General features: G+C 36.9%; 1 protein-coding gene across 4 annotated transcripts in view; it reads left to right on the forward strand.

The window, feature by feature from the left end:
- Positions 1-18,784, forward strand: part of LOC147480037 (vacuolar protein sorting-associated protein, putative (DUF1162)) — a 57,786-nt gene that overhangs the window by 26,036 nt on the left and 12,966 nt on the right. For all 4 annotated transcript variants that reach the window (XM_086577895.1, XM_086577896.1, XM_086577897.1 and 1 more), the window contains 18 exons: positions 2,025-2,083; positions 2,187-2,286; positions 3,580-3,750; positions 3,835-3,948; positions 4,762-5,000; positions 5,162-6,717; positions 6,850-8,015; positions 9,417-9,545; positions 9,622-9,777; positions 10,833-11,420; positions 11,530-11,601; positions 13,287-13,748; positions 13,860-14,046; positions 14,151-14,910; positions 15,247-15,363; positions 15,962-16,235; positions 17,327-17,440; positions 17,524-17,607. In XM_086577895.1, coding sequence (XP_086434021.1) covers positions 2,025-2,083; positions 2,187-2,286; positions 3,580-3,750; positions 3,835-3,948; positions 4,762-5,000; positions 5,162-6,717; positions 6,850-8,015; positions 9,417-9,545; positions 9,622-9,777; positions 10,833-11,420; positions 11,530-11,601; positions 13,287-13,748; positions 13,860-14,046; positions 14,151-14,910; positions 15,247-15,363; positions 15,962-16,235; positions 17,327-17,440; positions 17,524-17,607 — 6,348 coding nt within the window. The remainder of the gene's footprint in view (positions 1-2,024; positions 2,084-2,186; positions 2,287-3,579; positions 3,751-3,834; positions 3,949-4,761; positions 5,001-5,161; positions 6,718-6,849; positions 8,016-9,416; positions 9,546-9,621; positions 9,778-10,832; positions 11,421-11,529; positions 11,602-13,286; positions 13,749-13,859; positions 14,047-14,150; positions 14,911-15,246; positions 15,364-15,961; positions 16,236-17,326; positions 17,441-17,523; positions 17,608-18,784) is intronic.

Genomic DNA, 18,784 nt, shown 5'->3' on the forward strand with positions numbered 1-18,784 from the left:
CTGATATAACTTTTAGCTGGAAAAGAAAAAGGTAATCGATCTAAAGCGTTATCTAAGGCGCCGCCTGGGTGTTTCCTAAACACTCTACCAGCCTCACCCCGCCTTGCGTTCCTTATCTGGGTGATTTTTCAAAACTGAGATGGCATAGAGTCTTGAGAAATCTAAGAATAACAGTCTCTCGACTACCTATTTATCCTCCAAATGAACATTGTAAGGGAACTTTCTATGTAATCACTTTAAAGACCTTGGAAGTTCTCAACATGTGCTAAGTTGTGTTAATTAATCTGACAAAAGCTTATGACCATGTTTTTTTTTGTTTGAAAAAGTTACGGGGTTAAGGCAGACCCCTACCTGTTGATTAAACTTCAAAGAGTTACATCTGAGTATGATCGTTGGAGGGAGAATCTCCACTGAAACAACTCTAGGCTATAAGCTAGCTTACAATCATGAACACAACCCACCCAGGTACACACAAAATAACAGTATATAAATATCTATCATCTGCTTCCAAACAGGAGTTTATCCCTTAAGACCGGATGGTCATTCCTTAGACGTTTCTGTGCATTCGCAAATTTCTAGACCATGTTGGTTAGGGAATCGTTAACAATGTGATTCGATTGTATAGGGTTTGGTTGGAAATGACGTTGTTGGATCAATGGATGTATCTTGTCGCCTTCATTCGCCATCCTGGTCATTGGATCTCTTGCGGGTTTCTTCAATAGTTCGAGAGGTATAAGACAGGGCGATCACTTATCACCATTACTGTTTCTCTTAGTGGCGTAGCTCTTGGACAGGATGATCAGAAAAGATAACGAGTTTGGTTTTATTGAGGGTTTTAGGGTAGGGTAAGATCGAATCCTGGTTTCTCATTTGCAATATGTTGATGATATTGTGGTTTTCTTAAGCAGGGACCTCACGTAGCTTAGATTCCTTTGCGAATTCTTTGCTTTTTAAGGAAGTTTTTGGCCTTAAGGTTAATATGGCCAAGAGCTAGGTGTTTGGGGTGGTTGATACGAGTGATGTTGATTTGATTGCGGGTGCTATTGGGTGTGGTGCCGATTTCTTACTCTTGGGTTTCCGGCTTCCGCTTAGTGCCCAACACATGTCGTTTACTATGTGGGAACTTGTCATTGAGAGCCTGCGTTGGAAGTTGAAAAGGTGGCGGCCCTAGTTTTCGAGAGGAGGGAGAGTGATTTTGATATTCTCTTCATCTACTGTTGATGGCTGATGGCGAGTTAGTTGGTCACACTCTCATCTATTGTCCCTTCTCAGGGGAGACGTGGAGTCACTTTGTGTGTCAATAAGGGGTGTGTTGAGTTGTTCCCCGGCTAGATTTGTTGGTTTCTTTAATTCTAAGGGTTCATTCTCCTGAAGGGTGTCGATGGTGGAGCATTCTACCCCTTGCTATCATGTGGGCTATGGCTGGAAAGCTATGTTACATGGACACGCCATATTTCAAAAATAATCCATGTCGGATATGGAGACGCGTATCCGTGCCAATGTAACTTAGCTGGAAAGGAATAGGAGACACTTTGATGGTTGTATGGCGTTGGTGGCAGAGGTTATTGTATCGATCAAAGGGGTCATTTCCTTTGGTCAAATTTTTGAAAGGAGTGGAGAAACACACCATTCAGGGACTTGAAATTTAGCTGGTATTTGTTGCTCGTTCAAGCATGATCGAAGCTCCTAGTTATTTGTTTATGTTTGTATTCTCCTTGTACTTCTTTTAAGTTTGTAGACCCACTATTTAAAAAAAGTTGCATGTAATAATATGTAAAACGTTTTATTGTTTATATAAAACAGTTTCTTGAATCTTACTATTTGCAACTTGTTACACTTTTTCAATTGCCAAAATATGGGAAACGAATCTCATTGCGATTTGCGAGTTGACAAATATGCATTAATACACTCTTAATATTTGGGCAATTGAGCCCACTAAATTCTGCACTTATCTCCCGTCTATCTTGAAGTATGTATTTATCCATATATTGCATTTTACATGTTTTTTTATTATTAAATTGCAGGTCCTATCATCGCTTAATGGATTTGAAAATCTTAATGTCCGATTGTTATCAAAAGCTGAGTGAGTTTCTACGTCGCCATTTACATTGTTGCACTTCTTTTGTGCTAGTAAAAAAGTTAGCTTCTTTCCAGTAGATCTAAATTTCCATATTTTGTTTATGCAGACATATACTCTCAAATCGAAAAAAATTTGCCTGGGATGCTAGTTTCAGTAATGCCATCATTAGAATTCCTTGGAGACATGAAACTTCCGACTTTGTCATGGTAATAGCTTTTCTTTATCATGGTAAATTGGTAATACGTTTTGCTCATTGGCCATACCAAAATTCTGGGTTGCCTTGTTTTTTTTCTTTTTTTTGTGTTCATCTGGTACTTAGTGATCATCTTCTTATTGGCTCTATTCTTTTGATGATCGTTATGGGTAAATTTCCTTAGTAAGGTTGGGTGTACTTTGTGTAGAGAGACTTCCGTTCACCATCTTGATGCTAGAAATGACATCTGTGGTAGCGTTGATGTAAACCAAAGGTAATGGTCAAAGTCTGATGTTTAGTTTAGACTAGCCCGTCCTCTTTCACGTTGTTGGGTTCATGGATATGTCCGGACGAAAAAAGGAAATTAAGTTACAACTATCACGTAAAGTCTCAATTACCCGTACTCCCATCTGATTAGAATGTCAATACCTAAAGCTCTTGAAAAGGGTTAGACCAATGAAACCAAATTCTTTGACTGTAGTTTGAAGTGAGTCTTTATTTCTATTTGGAGTGGATATGCAGCTATGCGATTTGTATATGTTGTCTTATTTCTACGATTTCTTGGGTATATTATGCAAAAAAAGGATCCGTTGGTTGTTGATTTAGAATACCCACAAGCTGTTTTGTATCAATCTGCGATTTATTTTTAGTGAACCATTAAATATTGTAGCTTACAGGTAGCAGATAGTTGGTATTGTTTTGAAGAAAAACGAGAAGAAATACGGGAGAGAGAAATGGGGGGGAGAACAAGTCATTACATGGACATGCCAAATTTAAAAAATTAATCCATGTCGGATACATATCCATGTTTCCGTGATGGACACGTCACAGACACATTGTATGTTAGATATCTCGAATTTTTATATTTTGCTGTGTCAGACGTGTCGGATACGGACACACATATCCGTGTCAATGTAACTTATAAACAAACAAAGTAGATGAACAAGAAATGGGCAATGTTGAAATTAATATGTTTTTTTGGTGTAAATTTAAATAAGCATACGGTACTTATTCCAAATAAATTGGAAAAAGAAAAAAAATGTATGTAGGAGGACCACCCATTATAACTTTTCAGATTGCTTGAACTAGCCATATATGATCTCTCTCTCTCTCTCTCTCTCTATGATTTTTTATCTTATTATGTGTGGGTTGGTATGTTTGGGTGTAGGTCCAATTCCAATATATTGTTTTAGTGTTGGCACACATTGATGTCTTTTACCACTATAAAAGACCAGCAGATGACATAGTTAGTGCATCTTATTGTTCAGTACAGTATATCTGATGTCAGCACCACCAACTTTTGTAGGTTGTGGAATTGGGATCATTGCTCTTTAAATCAAGAAATGCAGCAGAATCTCCTTCATCAGTGCGTGAACATCAACACACTATGTGCTCAACGTCTAACGATGACTTGTCACCAGGAATCCAGCTTGAAGATTTCTATGATCACTTTGAGTTTTTGTTTACCAATTCTGAGGTCAGTTTCTCTGATCCTTTAGTATGTGTAATCTTTCTCTGCTCAGGCTCTCAGTAGGCCCAATTTAATACCATTATCTTCCAGGTGAGTGTACTGGTCCCTGATCGTCATCACGCAATCTCAATTTTTGAGCGATTTAGTGGATCTCTTTCCTTGGCCTCTTGCATTCTAGATGAAACTGTGCTCAAACAATTGAAGGTGATTATTATTTGTTTATGTATTTATTTTATTGCATGCGTTGAAACTACTAATTGGTGTGCAATCATGTTTGTTTAATGAGCATAACATTTTGTTTTTGCTATCCATTTTTGATGAGTTTCACAATTTTGATTCGAGTCGGCGTATTTAATAGGAATAGTGAGCAGGAAACGATTTTTCTCAAAATGCTTGAAGTGAGAAGTGAAAAGTGAAATGACCATTTTAGTAAGGCAAAGAAAATTGAAAAACTGGAATAAATGTATGAAAATAGTGGTTAGAGTTCTAGGGGACATCTCCCGAGGGGATTTAAGGGCTGCGCCACAGGATATAACAAAAACTTATATGGGTTGAATATCCACAGAGGAAAAGAACCATCTTTGAAAAAGTTAAAAGGGTCTAAATTATTAAAATTTAACTAGTCCTAGGCTTGCAAATGTTTTAACAAAACATACCACTAAGAAGGCCTATTTAGAAAAAGGTAATAAAAAGCTAGGGATTGTAATGAAAAAATTATCTAGAGAGGAAGTGTATCACTTGATGTCATGTGATCTTGCTCCCATGCAACAATATTTCCAGATTTGGAAGAGCTCGTTGATGTGCAGATAAAAAAGGAGGATCCAATTGCTGAAAAGACAGTTATAGATATGGGATTCTTTGATGTGCTGCAGAAGTCGCATTCACTGAGTCTTTTCAGTTAAAATAACTTTCAAGTTTGGTTCTTAAAGATATTTCTTTTTGTTGAGTTTCATGCGTGCTGCTCTCAAAAGGGAGAAATTCATTTGACTTCTATTTGTATTCGTTTTTCCATTTCAGGTTCATTTTTCTATTTCATCACTATGTGCGCATTTCTCACCATTAATCTATGGTGCACTTGTGGGAATGATTGCATTTCTAGATACACTGAAATCCAAAGGGAGCAAACAAAGGGCTTCTGGTGTTTCAGAGTTCTGTGTCAGTGCTGATTTGAAGTACATTAGTTTTCATATAAATATTGGAGATGATGAGAATGACAGCATGGTCATCATCCTTCATTTAACGGACATTGACATTCTGTAAGTTGAAATGTTAATCTACTTATTATGGCTTTCGGTTTGTCTACAACGAGTTAAGGAAGCAATGACGAAGTCAATACATGTCAAGCCGAATGTACATTTTTTTTGTTATTATTTTTTTAATCTATGGAACTAATTCAGCTTCTCAATCCAAATATCAGGTGTGCTCTTCAAGAAGCCATGGAATGCTGGTTGTCTATTAAAATGGTAGAGATCAGTTCATGTACATCGGCAGGTGAATCTATTAGCCACACATTGTGCTCAACCAGGAATTTGTATACAATGGACTCTGCAACTCAGCCTAAAACTGGTGTTGGAACTGGCATTTTTTATTGTGCTGAGAGAAGTGCTTCTGCTGGTGGATGTTTTCTTTTACATTATCAAGCCCAAGGAAGTGTGGCGATAGGTTGTCCAAAGTACAGCATTTCATTGATGGATCTTGATCTTCATATCTACCCCGACATTGTTGGCCTCTTGCTTAAATTTTTTGATAATTTACCAGGCTATGGTTCATCGTCATCAGCTCATTCCTGCAAGAGCGCCCCAATCTCCAATATTGGAATAGATGATACAATACTAAGATCTAGTTCTGAGCTCCCAAATTTTGGATTTTCGAACTTTTATGAAGCTGGATCCACAGCATTGGAAGGCATACCATTGGACCACTTTCCGTTTTTAACAATTAACAATTCAGGTTCTCTTGGTAGCCTTGAGCAGTCCCTTATTCATAAAAACTTTGAGTGGAGGAGAGCTTTTAGCGTGAGGGACAATAAATCTATTAGAAGACCGGATTTGAGTTTCACAAGGAAGTCCAGATCTCGATTATGTGAACCTGAGGGTTCTGGTGACACTAAACTAAACGTTATTGATTTGAACCTCAGTGGTATCAAAGCCTACTTCCATGATTCTTCTTGCATTTTATGTACCGTTACTTTGTCTGTCTGTAAGTCCTCGTTCGTTGTTGATGGTACTGAATGTCTTGATATGTTAATTTCTATCGATGGGCTACTACTGTCTTCATCTTGGTACACTCATGATTCATGCGAATTTCTTTGGGGTAGTTCGGCACCAAGTAATTCTCATATATTAAATATTCACTTGAGAAAGAAAACTGGTGGAGCATTAACTCGTACATTTGAAATTAGTTTTAGTGTTCAGCATGTATCCTGTGTTTTACCTTCTGAATTTCTTGCCATTTTAATTGGGTACTTTTGTTTGCCTGATTGGACTCCACATGGGCATGATACCTGTATTACTGAAAACTGCAAGGAAAGGGATACTGATAATTATGTTATTTTATGGAAAGTCGAGATACTTGAATCGACATTGATTCTACCTGTGGAATGTAGTAGAGGTCAGTCTTTGCATCTTGGACTTAAACAGCTGTACATCAGTTTCACCACTGTAAAGCATAGGGAGGATGCTCTGAAGGAGATACCTATTGACTGCAGGGTTTCAGAAAAAATGATTGTGGATAATGTTCATCTTCTAAATATATTTGGACGTGATTTATGTATGTCACTTGTCTTGCTCGAGGACAAAGAAAATATTTCTGCAAAGCTTGACAAAAATACTTTGAATGGAAATATTACTCTAATTTCACCACTTGATTTGGATATATGGATCAGAATACCTTCTGAGAATAAGCCTTTTGTTGGACTTTCCGCCCCAACATGCATCATGATGGAGATCAAGATCTGCCAAATTAATGCTGAAGGTTAGATATCTCCTTTCTGATTTTAACTATTTCTGGCTCATACACCTTGATTTCTCTGCACACAACAGTGTAAATTGAGTTATTTGTTAAAAACTAAATTATCAATATCTTCTTGGGCCAATCTTACTGCAGACGATTTCTTTCTCTTCGGGGTGCAATCTGTGCTTAATGTCGTAGATGAACTCTCAGCAGTTGGTACCCTGTCTGAAGGTTTCAAATCAGATATCTTCCAGTTTCTGCAGTTCAAGAAGATGTTAAAGGAAGGGAGTTTTGTTCTCCCTGATGCCTCCTGTGTGAGCTTCAGAGAAGTCAGGTGTCGTGCTAAGTCTCTGTCAATAAGGTTATGTCGATCAAGGCCAGGGCACTTCGTTCCGCCTGAACTGGTTGCCAAGGTTGATATGGAAGTAGAGTTATCTGCATCATTCCGAAATGACATACCATTGTGTCTGGATATTGAATGTTCAAGTCTCATGTTATATTCTTTTCATTCTCGTGTAATTTTAGTTCAGTGCAAATCTGATGGTTCAGTTTCTTCTGGTGCTGGCATCCACCTCGAGAAATCAAATAGAGTTGAAAATAAGCTGCTTGTTAATCTTCCTTTTGTTGAAATTTGGTTGCATTTGTCAGACTGGAGTAAAGTCATCGAACTTCTTGTTTCCTACTCGGAGCAATTATCACGAATTTCTTTCATGATTGCATCCTCAAAAAATTCAGATTCATCTTTAACTGCAGCAAACATTGAAGATTGTTCTAGTCTGATTGTGAAGTCGGAGATAATTGGTGCTTCAGTTCATTATCCTTTATTGGTAATAGCAGATGCATTCAGTGAATCAAGGGAAGCGGAAAACAAACAGGAAAAGCCATGGGATTACTCTTCTAATATACTTGGCGAAGAACCAGTGCTGAAGGGAAGACATCATCAATATATAACCATAACTTTGCAAAGTAGAGAGAGCGAATTAGTTATTTCTGGGGAGCATGCAATATTTAATTGTAGCGTGGAAGAAGCTAGAGGAATGCTGGATATTGTTCATGACCAAAGAGTTCTCTCTTGGTCTTTGTTCCAGCTATTTCAAGCTAATGTTGTGGCAGATATATGTTTCAAAGAGCAGAAGCAGCATACCAGCGTCAACATTCAAGTTGACAGTTTGGATATGTCTATATCACATCAGCTATTCTACATTTGGAATATCCTTGGATATCAAACTCCTGAAACTGGGACTTTCCAATATTTAGCTAGTGTTATGGATCTGAAAGTTCAATTAAGGAAGGCTTCTCTGCTTCTAACAGATGGGACGGTATGTTTTTCTTTAGTGATGTTATGAATGCTCATTTGAAACTTAAAAGTCAATATGTCCAGCTGTGTAACTGGATTCTAAGAGAATTCTAGATTAGATTTGTTTGCTGGTTTGGGTGTTTGTACTTTTGCCTTTTGAATTCAATTGCGCATGTTAGGTCATTCATTGTAAAACTTGCACTAAACATAATCACTTGGCTAAAAACATTTGTTGACCATTGATACATAATCACTTGGCTAAAAACATTTTTTTTGTTTGCAATTGACAAGACTCAAATTTAGCTCCGTCAACCAAACTAGTGTGTATCCCTTTGTTTTTCAGTTGCGTCATTGAGACAACCTGTAAAGGCTTGGGGATCAAGCTTTCCATCAAGGGGTAGCACTAGATCTTACATTGAGACTTCTATTTTGGGGAGAAATCGAATTCCTAAATTCAGAAGGATGAACAGTATGCTATTCCTTTAAGCAATTGAACTCCGGTGGAACTCTAGATGAGATCATGTGTACACAAAGCACCACAAATTGTATGCTGAACTTCTTATTTATAATATACTATTGCTAACAAGTGTCTGTTGGGGATACTTTCATCGGTGTAGCATGTCAAAAGCACATTAAAGATTGTCAACTTTTGTTTATAACGATGGTGTTTTGGTGTAGAGTATTCTATATTGACATCGGGGATTTCAAAACTAAAGTGGTCAGTGTGTCGAAATCTTGAGTGGTGGTTTATTTTGATAGAGTCGCAATTATGGGCGTGCTTAGTCATTGTATTGCGAGGTGCAGTATAGAAAGTGATCCTGTTTGGATAATTGTTATCCTTGGTAGTGTTAGTAGGCACGAAACATTGAGATAATCTTTTCACTTTTCAGTGAAATCAACTTCTTGTGTGTCAATAAGATATAGATTTTTGTATCTTCGTTTTGCTGTTATGATTTACTCTGCCACTCAATCATATAGTTCATAAATAAAAGCTTGTAAGGGTAATGCGACAAGAAAATTAAAGGTAATACGTGAGTGGCTGTGGCTCTGCATGTGCTGCTATGGGTTAATTTGTAGTTATTGCAATTTATGCGTTTTGTTTTGTTTCTTCAACTTTTGAAGTTCATGTTGGGTTAATTTTGAACTTTTCCCTAGGCCTGCTTGTTAATGTTCACAAGCTTATATGTTCTTTCTACATAGTAATTTTGATTTAACCCAGAAGACTTTGTTAATTGTGTAAACTGAAATTGCACATTTCTCTTGACCTATTGGATTTGTTGGTTCATCTTATTCTTTTGTCACAGTTTTATAATTGTTGAAATATTAATGAAGATGTGTACTTACAGAGCATTCTGTAATGTTCTTCCTAAACTTTGTGGAAGGCTAACCCTTCTGTAGCTGATTTTGCCCTGTGCTCTTTTAGTGTAGCTGCAATGGACCTATCCTGGAGATCCTCCTAAAGAATCTAGTATTGCATTCTGACACAACTGGAAGTGCCATGGAGGCTTCTTTTGCTAGTGACATGTTGGTCAACTACTTGAACATTCAAAAGGTACTTCATGTTAGAAGCTGTCTTCTCTGTAGACTGCAATTGAAATAATTATCTAAACGTTTCCAAATGGTTTCAGGTCATGTGGGAGCCCTTTATAGAGACCTGGGATTTTAAGCTAGACATGATTAGAACACAGAACCAGAGTTCTTTTCTCAACACCTCTTCAGTAACCGATATCCATTTAACTTCGACAGCACAGCTTAATTTGAATTTAACAGTACCTGGTATAGAGGTACACAGTTGAACATCACTTACATATTTCAGAGTGTTTCTTCTTTAAAATTTCTCAGTAGTGGTAATGTGGTACACTGTTTCAATTTGTGGCCCCATAAATCAAATCTTGTAAAGTCTGGTTTGGATCAACATATTTGGTTCTTCGCTCGGATTTGGATCTATTGTGAATTTGTGATCCATTCATTAAGGGATCAAATTCAAATCAACCTTAATCAACTCCGTACTGACCCATTCTCTTTAGTAAACTAAATATGTAATAAAAAAAAAAGGTACGCTACACATTTTACAAAAAATTGGTTCAGACCTATGCTTATCTGTAGATTCTGATCCTGTTTTGATCAGATTGTATTTGGATTGTACAAACTACAAGTTCGTATTGTGTTAGGATCCCCTCACTATGATCCAGGGAATCCATTGATAGCCCTAGTTTTGAGAGTGTAGTTGTCTTGTTGATGGACAACGATTTTTTTTTTCTTTTATGGGACCTTGTTACTGGTTTTTCATTTCAATTCTGGACAACTTTGTAATTTAACTAATATCAGGAGTTATAAACTTATAATCTAGTCAGTTTGCACCATGACGTAAGGGACGTATATACTTTATTCCAGTTGAAAATTCACTGGTTTATGATTCTAGTGGGAAATTCACTGGTTTATGATTCCAGTTGCAAACTCCCTGCTTTATGATTCCAGTTTCTAAGCTGAGGGAGCTAGAATGCATAGACTGGGGTTTGGGTCACAGGTGTTCTCTCGTTGGTTTGTACTGGTTACTGCACTTGTAGTATTGTGGGTGGGGGTGGTTATGAGGCCTTGGGGCAGGACTGTAATCTTTTTTGGTTTTAAGAATTAATATCTTTTGCTTATTAGGAAAAACATGAATAAGCAATAGACTGATTTTCTTTTAATTAATTAATTAGTTATTTTTATATTTTATATTGGAAATACAACCACTGGGGGGGGATTCGAACCCAGGTAGCATGTGTTAATACAGGGTGGCTATCCACCAGAACTCAAACGATCTTGTATCAATTTACTGATAAAATTTTATGTGAAGGCTATTTTCAGGTTAAAGGAGCTGATTAAAAAAGTTCAGGGTGAGTTTGGGTTGAATGATCTTCTCGAGACTCAGAGGTGTTTGGGTGTTCATACCACCACTAGTACATGCACAAGAAGATATGCTCCCTACGTACTTCAAAATGAGACTTCATTACCATTACTATTCCAGGTGTCCCGCTTGACAGTTAATGAGGATGATTTGGAAATTTCAGCTGTTGGAGAAAGAAATATTGTGTACCCTGGTTCATCTGTTCCTGTATTTACTGATGAAACTTCACAAGAACAAAATTTTCAGTATAGGCCACCTCAATCCTCTGACTTACTCACTGAGAAGAAATCATATGGGATAGCTCGTGATGTGATTTCCATTCAACTTGATGGAACATCTGGACCTTGCGTTCCTATCTCGATGGATGTTGTAGGTCTTAGCTACTTTGAGGTAAATTTCTCTAAAGCATCAGAGAAGGAAGCGGCAGGGAAAAATGAGAAGAAGAGAAACACGGTTGGTGATAATACATTTGTTGTTCCTGTAGTTTTTGATGTGTCCATGCTGCACTATAGAAAGTTAATACGGATTTACTCAACGGTTAGTATTAATTTGTATTCATTAGTTGTGGTTTTATATTATCTCCTGGTCCTTATGGTTGATTATTATCATTCATACAGTTATTTATACTCATATTTTGTTATTTCAGGTGATACTCTTGAATACCACTTCAATACCATTAGAACTCCATTTTGATACTCCATTTGGTGTATCTCCAAAGGTATAATCCTTGTTATTATAGATTTATACACGTAACGACCAGTATATAAAGGAAAAGCATGAGAGCCTTGAGGCGCCGAGCCTCAAATGTCCCAAAATAATGCACCGAAAATATCAAGATAAGTATAATAAAATACTATATTTGGAGATTCATTATGTTATATGAATTAGGGGTGTTCATGGGTCGGTTCCGGTTCGGTTCTTACCGGTTTCGGTTTTGGTTCTATTTTTAACAGTTCCTATTGGGTTTGGTTTTTTTTCTTGTATTTAGAAAATCTGGACCCATACCCATTAATTAAATCGGTTCCGGTTCCTTCTCGGGTTATACATTCGTATTACTAAAATAATTTTTTTAATTATGTAATCGATATAAAAGTTAGTTTTTAGTGCGACAATCCGACATTTTTGTCATCTCATAAAAAGTAATGGTCTTAAATTCAATAGTCTTTGAAAGTTATTTAAAAACTTTATATACATCTCATAAATTGTACATACACGTGTACATTATACTATACGTAGACGCGTCATATATAAATATATATCACTCTAAATTTTAACGTACATGTAGAGTTAGTTAGCATTGCACGTATTCGATCATTATCATATTCGTGTAATATTTCAAGCATGTGCACGTTTATCAGTTAATATATCTGATGTATTAGTTAATTCATAGTATACATATATGTAGATGTTGACATTATTATTAACATTTATAAAATACATAGTTAACGTAGTATTATAAAACATATATTTAATAACACACATTATATTTAGTAGACTTTTATACATCTAACAAACAAAAACTATATATTATAATATTTGGGTGTGCTTTTATTTAGTGTAATATAATACTAAACTATATATATCAAAATAATAATAATCGGTTCCGGTTTCGGTTTGGGTACCCATCGGTTTTTTACTATTCGGTTCAAACGGTTTTGGTTCTTTATCGGTTCGGTTCTTGAAGACCCACTTTTAATGGGTCCACATTTTAAGACCCAGAACCGCTATAAATGGTTCCGGTTCCGGTTCGGTTTCGGATAATTGGGTACCCATGCACACCCCTAATATGAATTATGAAGTAATGAATGAAGCCAAGTTGGGAAGTTAAAGTATGAGAAACAACATATGATATGGATAAAAGAATTAAAATACATTTAAAAAAACTTCAGCCTCTTGCACTACCTGCAGGGGTAGAGGCTCAGTGTGACTTTGGGTGTGAGCCTCAGTGAGTATGTGTATTTTTAAACAGTGGTAACGACCATACCACGTGTGGATACTGTCCCGACTTTGGCACTGAAAGCCCATCACAGGGGTGGGGAAATCCTCAAAAGGCCTTGACACAATCAATTAATAAATCAGTACAATGTAGTCACTATTTAGAACAACTCTATCTGATATCATACTAAACCCCATGGGGTATCAGTGTATCACAAACCGACCACCTTAGAACAAGTCCTCAACTACTAACCAAGCTTGTGATGACTTGTTGAATATCATGTGTTGTTGCCCCAGCTTAGCCATCCAGAGCCCATCATGGGTGTGGGGGTTTCCTCAAAGGGTCTTGACAGTCGACACAAGTAATTCATCGTTACAGTATATCCAAGGTCTAGAACAGTTCCCTTTCTTATGTGGGACTGAACCCCAAGGGGTATTACAAAATTTCTAATCATGTTTCTTTATTAGGATCTACATCAAATATATCCTGGTCAGGAGTTTCCGCTACCTCTACATTTGGCTGAAGCTGGTCGCATGATTTGCCGACCACTTGGTACTAGCTTCCTTTGGAGTGAAGCACATATGTTCTCAAAAGTTCTTGCACAAGAAACTAAGCTTGGATCTTTTAGATCGTTTGTCTGCTATCCATCACATCCTAGTAGTGATCCCTTCCGTTGTTGCCTATCAATTCAACTTATTGACCTGCCTTCATCTAGTGGGCGAATGAATGGTTCATCTGTCCTTGTTAAGGAGACTATGAGACATTCCATTCATAGTAAACAACGAGAGTACAACGTGGAAAGATCAAAGATACCATCTATCCACTATGTGACACTTACTACTCCTTTACTGATTAGAAACTACATGCCAAGGGAAGTGTCCCTGACAATTGAAACTGGCGGGATTGCTCGTACTGTAATGATTTCAGAGGTTAGTGAATTGTTGTTGATAACTTCTGCCTTGAATCTATTTTTTTTCCTCTTGCACTACAGAAGTGTTTCAGGCTAATATCTTGTTTTCACGACATAATTTGTTCTGCAGGTGAACTGTGCTTCTATATTTCATATTGATTCTACACATGACTTGGGTTTAGTGTTTCACGTGAATGGATTCAGGCCTAGTGCTTCAAAGTTCCTGCGTGCAGAAGCATTTGCAGCAGTGGCGAGGTTCCACGAGAACAAGTTTTCTCTATCTGAAACATTGACGTTCTATCCTAATTCATCCAGCAGTAGGTTTAATTTTCTTGGGTTCTTGTATTTCATTTTTTTATTAGCCTTATTGTACCTTACTATAGTGATTGTACCTTTTTTTTCTTTTGAAATCTTGTTCTAGGTCCTATATACGTTACTGTGGAGAAGACAATGGATGCTCTGTGTGGGGCGCGAGAAGTCGGCATCTTTGTTCCTTTTCTGCTTTACAATTGCACTGGTCTTCCACTTAATGTTGCAGATTTGGGCCATGAACTGGAAGGCTGTTCTATGCCCCCTTGTTATCATTTGATTGAGATGGATCAACTTCTAGGCAGAAGACACAGTCTCAGCCCTTTGACTTCTAAACAGGATTTATATGCTAAACCTCCAACTATTGATAATAGTTCGAACTTTTCTTCCAAAGACCGCTCTATGTCCCTGCCAGGGAATGTTAACCTAGACTCTGGAAGGTATTCAACCAGGCTTTTCACCAATCCAGGCCCTTCAACAGATTTTCTTGAGCACTTGGGCAACCATGGTCTATATTCTCATAGAGCTTCTTTAAACGATCTAACTGGCCATGATACAAGCAGCCGATCACACTATTCTGATCATTTAGAGATCGAAAAAAGAAAGGTCGAGGCGTGCATGTATTGTCCTCATTCTAGCTCTTCTGCAAGTGAACTTATGGTTAGGCTTAGGATATGCATGCCAGGATGTATTACTGACAATGAGAAAAGTTCTGTGTGGTCTAGTCCTTTTTATCTTGTTCCAGCAAGTGGTTCAACTTGTGTCGTTGTTCCTCGAACAAATACATCTGGGGCATTTATAGTATCTGTCACATCAAGTCCACTTACTGGGCCATTTTCTGGTCGGACGAGAGCCATCACTTTCCAGCCCAGGTAAATTGAGATTTTAGTTAACAATCAAACAAAACTAGTTCATTTGCAGCAGTGTTATCTCTGTATTGTTTACATCTGACTTCATCACACAACATACTGCATTGAACAAGATTTTCTTGCTTAATGAAATTAAATCTGATTGTTATTCGTAACCATGTAATTAACTGTAGTGCATCTGATGTGGTATTATCTGTCTTGTGGACATCCAACTTCATCACATAACATACTGCCTTTCTCACCTAGAAACAAAATTTTCTTGGATAATGATATCAAATCCGATAGTTATTCTTAACCTTGTAAGAAGATCCAAAATCTTATGAATGTTAATTTTTGCAGATATGTCATTAGTAATGCATGCAGTAAGGACTTGTGTTACAAGCAGAAGGGAACTGATTCGGTATTCCATTTGCGGGTTGGTCAACATTCTCATCTTCATTGGGCTGATCCAACAAGGTGTTTGCCTTTCTGCTTTCATGATTTATGATCACTTTTTTCAACAATATGCATGTTGTACGGATTACTGTTTTTCCGTTTATTGTATTATAATGTTTTCAACTATAATGAATTTCTTTTCCAAGGTCCACTAAGGCTTTAACATGTGAGAACAAAATACTTTATCATCACCCCGCCGTGCTAGGGCACTTGGAGGATGTTTTGAGTTATCTAAGTGTGATCAAGAAGAGCTCCATTAGAAAGTCCAATGGACGAAATCTTGAACCGACCTGGAATTTCATCCATTAGATCATGCAACTGAAAACCTTCTGAGCATTTTCTATAGTAGTGAATAAGCGAGTATATTTGTTCTTTTAATTCTAAAGACCAAATCAAATGGGAAAAATCCTTGAACAAACTCTAATCTTTTGTTTGTTGGTCAACCTAAGAGAGGGGCATTTATATGTATGATTTGGATTACTCAAAATATTTGCCATTTGGGAAAATGGAGGGGCATTGATGGTTCACTCAACCACTTAGTCGAGGGAACTATATTCCATTCAGATCTTCAGAATTGTTGATTTCATATGCACTATAATAGTTGCTCTATATTTTGCAGGGACTTACTTGTATCACTTGTGTACAATGAACCTGGATGGCTATGGTCAGGTAGCTTCTTTCCTGATCATCTTGGTGATACTCAGGTGAAAATGAGAAATTATGTACATGGTGCTTTAAGTATGATTCGAGTTGAGGTGCATAATGCTGATGTTACCATTGAGGATGAGAAAATTGTTGGAAGCCCCAATGGAAATTCTGGGACGCTGTTGATTCTCTTGTATGATGATGATACTGGGTTTATCCCATATAGAATTGACAACTTTTCAAAGGAGGTATACAGTTGTACATTTTAATATTCCTTCTACAAATAATGGAGCGTACAGGCAATATTCATATAGATTTATCATAGGCATATGAAAACACGCGACTTTATATCAATGTATGTGATCTATGCACATAGGCTTGTTCTACAGTATGGGATTTGAATCATGGAAACACTTCTTGTATTACCTTTGTTAACTCTATCAATCTTGTTTCATCATGTTGAAAATGAGAGATAAATATGGCAAGTAAAGATAAAGAAACTTGGGATAGTTCAAATTCTTCTTGTTTATTTTTTTGTAACTTAATGTTATTATATTAATTAAGTCAAAAGCCGACTGGATCAACACTTAGTAATTTTCCCGAAGCAAATACTTTAGCATTCAGACGAAAACCCTGGAAAGGGCAATTAAGAAAAACCACGAAAGAAAGAATGAAAGACAAAAGTACAAACCCTGTAAGTCGGCCAGCTTGATTGAAAGTGAGCAGGCAGGGAGATTCTGGTTACTTGCATGCAGCGACAAAATAAATTGGAAAATAAAAGACCACTGGAGCACTTACACTTGCATACTTATATTTATGCTCTATTTTCCCATAAAGGAGAATTTCTATTAATTACTACCGAGCTTTTTTAGATATGGTATAGATGTGTCATCTTCCTTGTATCAACTGCCTCGTTAGCTCAATCTGGCTTGGCTAATTGGTTAGTGAGTTGCAAGATGACTAATTTAAGCTATGCATTCTAAGATAATGCAGTTGTACATGGTGTGAGATGTTATAATACAGTGCAGTATCATCTTGTGAAAATACATATTTTATTTGGTTAATCTTCCATATGTATGTTGATTTATTAGTTGGATAGGTGTTCCTGCGTTCCAGTATATATAGTTTGTTCCATATTATTTGCTCACGTTCCCTCCCTTGTGTATTGTACTTTCGATTTTGTTGGACTTGATTGCACCAGTTACATCTTCTTTAGTTTCTTTGTTAAGCTTAATTCTTTATTTTATTATCTTTTTGGCTCTGCAAGGTATCGGTTTTGAACGTGTTTTCTTATCCTATTTCTCGTCTTCTTTTTGTGGTGTATTTTGCTACTTTGTAGAGGCTGAGGATATACCAAGAAAATTGTAAAGCCTTTGAAACAACTATTCATTCTTACATGTCATGCCCATACACATGGGACGAACCATGCTACCCTCATCGTCTTGTTGTTGAGGTTAGTTGGCCCTTTATTATTTTCTAATTGTAGAATATAGGAATATTTTGCTAGTCACTAATGCATCGGAAACAAACTTTTAGGTGCTTGGAGAGCGTGTATTGGGATCATATACTATTGATGATGTGACAGAACAGATACCCATATACTTACCTTCAACATCTGAGGTTCATTGTCTCCATCTCTTTTACAAAATATATATATTTTTTCTTATCAATGACTCAGTAGTTCTATTCATAGATTTTATCTATTCAGATCCCAGGACATAATAAATCATTCCTTGTAACTTTTGTGTGATGTATGATTCATTTTCCTCATATGGAAGTCTACCTAATGAAGTGTAACTTCTTTAGCGAACCTTTGTCATCTATATAATATCTCTTATGTGAATGACTGTATGACACATTTATTTTGTCAACTTTACCAATCAGGAGGCTATATTGGTTTTATGTTGATCTATGTCATGCAACAAGCAAATCTTATAGGTGGCTGATATCACTAATACTAAACCTAGCAATGCTGCTTTGGTTACTGTGTTAAGGCCATGAGTGATATGACCCAGATACTTGAGTCTTGCACTGCTAGATAAGTGTTAAGTTTGATGCTGCAGGGCATTTGTGTTTTGCATAATCTGTTGAGGGTACAGTATACACACTTGTAGTAAAATTATCTTAAGAACCCTAACCGCCACTTCTTTGTCTGCAAATCAACCACTGTGCTTAAAGACCATTACAGCTTGTACTGGAGCTAACCACTTCCATGATTTGAACTTGTTATCTTCTTTCGAACTCAATTTTGGGCGGCTACGTAGGCAAAGATGATGTTCACCTCTCAATAGAACTGGATTTTGCCGACCTCATTCTAAACTCTTGGTACCAAATGATTAATACCACCTGTGATTTGTGTGCAGTCGAAAAGAGATGTGTTCAAGATTGGGAACAAGTGTTTTTCTGTATTAGGTTACCCAATTCTTTCTCTTTTATTTTGTGGAGAATATATTAAGTGTTTATTGGAGTGGCCAGAGAAACATGCTCATCCTTGTTTAGAAGGGTATAGTGGTCCAACTGTGTGAGGTTACTGTGTAAACTGTAATATATCACTTCTGTTATTGTAATCTCTATCTTCACTATTGTATTATTACTACAAATTGAACTCTATCGATAAAAATAAAGATCAATCGGTTCTGTTATTTCTGATAAGCTCGGTCTAGGCGAGAGACATTATCTTAATATCCAACTCGTGTGAGTTTGGGTCGTCAATAAAATCATCTTTTCTCCGTAGTTTTCCATCCATCTTCTATGTGAGTTTGTTCACATTTTTATTGTTGTACTGTGTGGTCAATTT

This window comes from Coptis chinensis, chromosome 8 (genome assembly GCF_015680905.1).
Source record: "Coptis chinensis isolate HL-2020 chromosome 8, ASM1568090v1, whole genome shotgun sequence".
NCBI lineage: Eukaryota > Viridiplantae > Streptophyta > Magnoliopsida > Ranunculales > Ranunculaceae > Coptis > Coptis chinensis.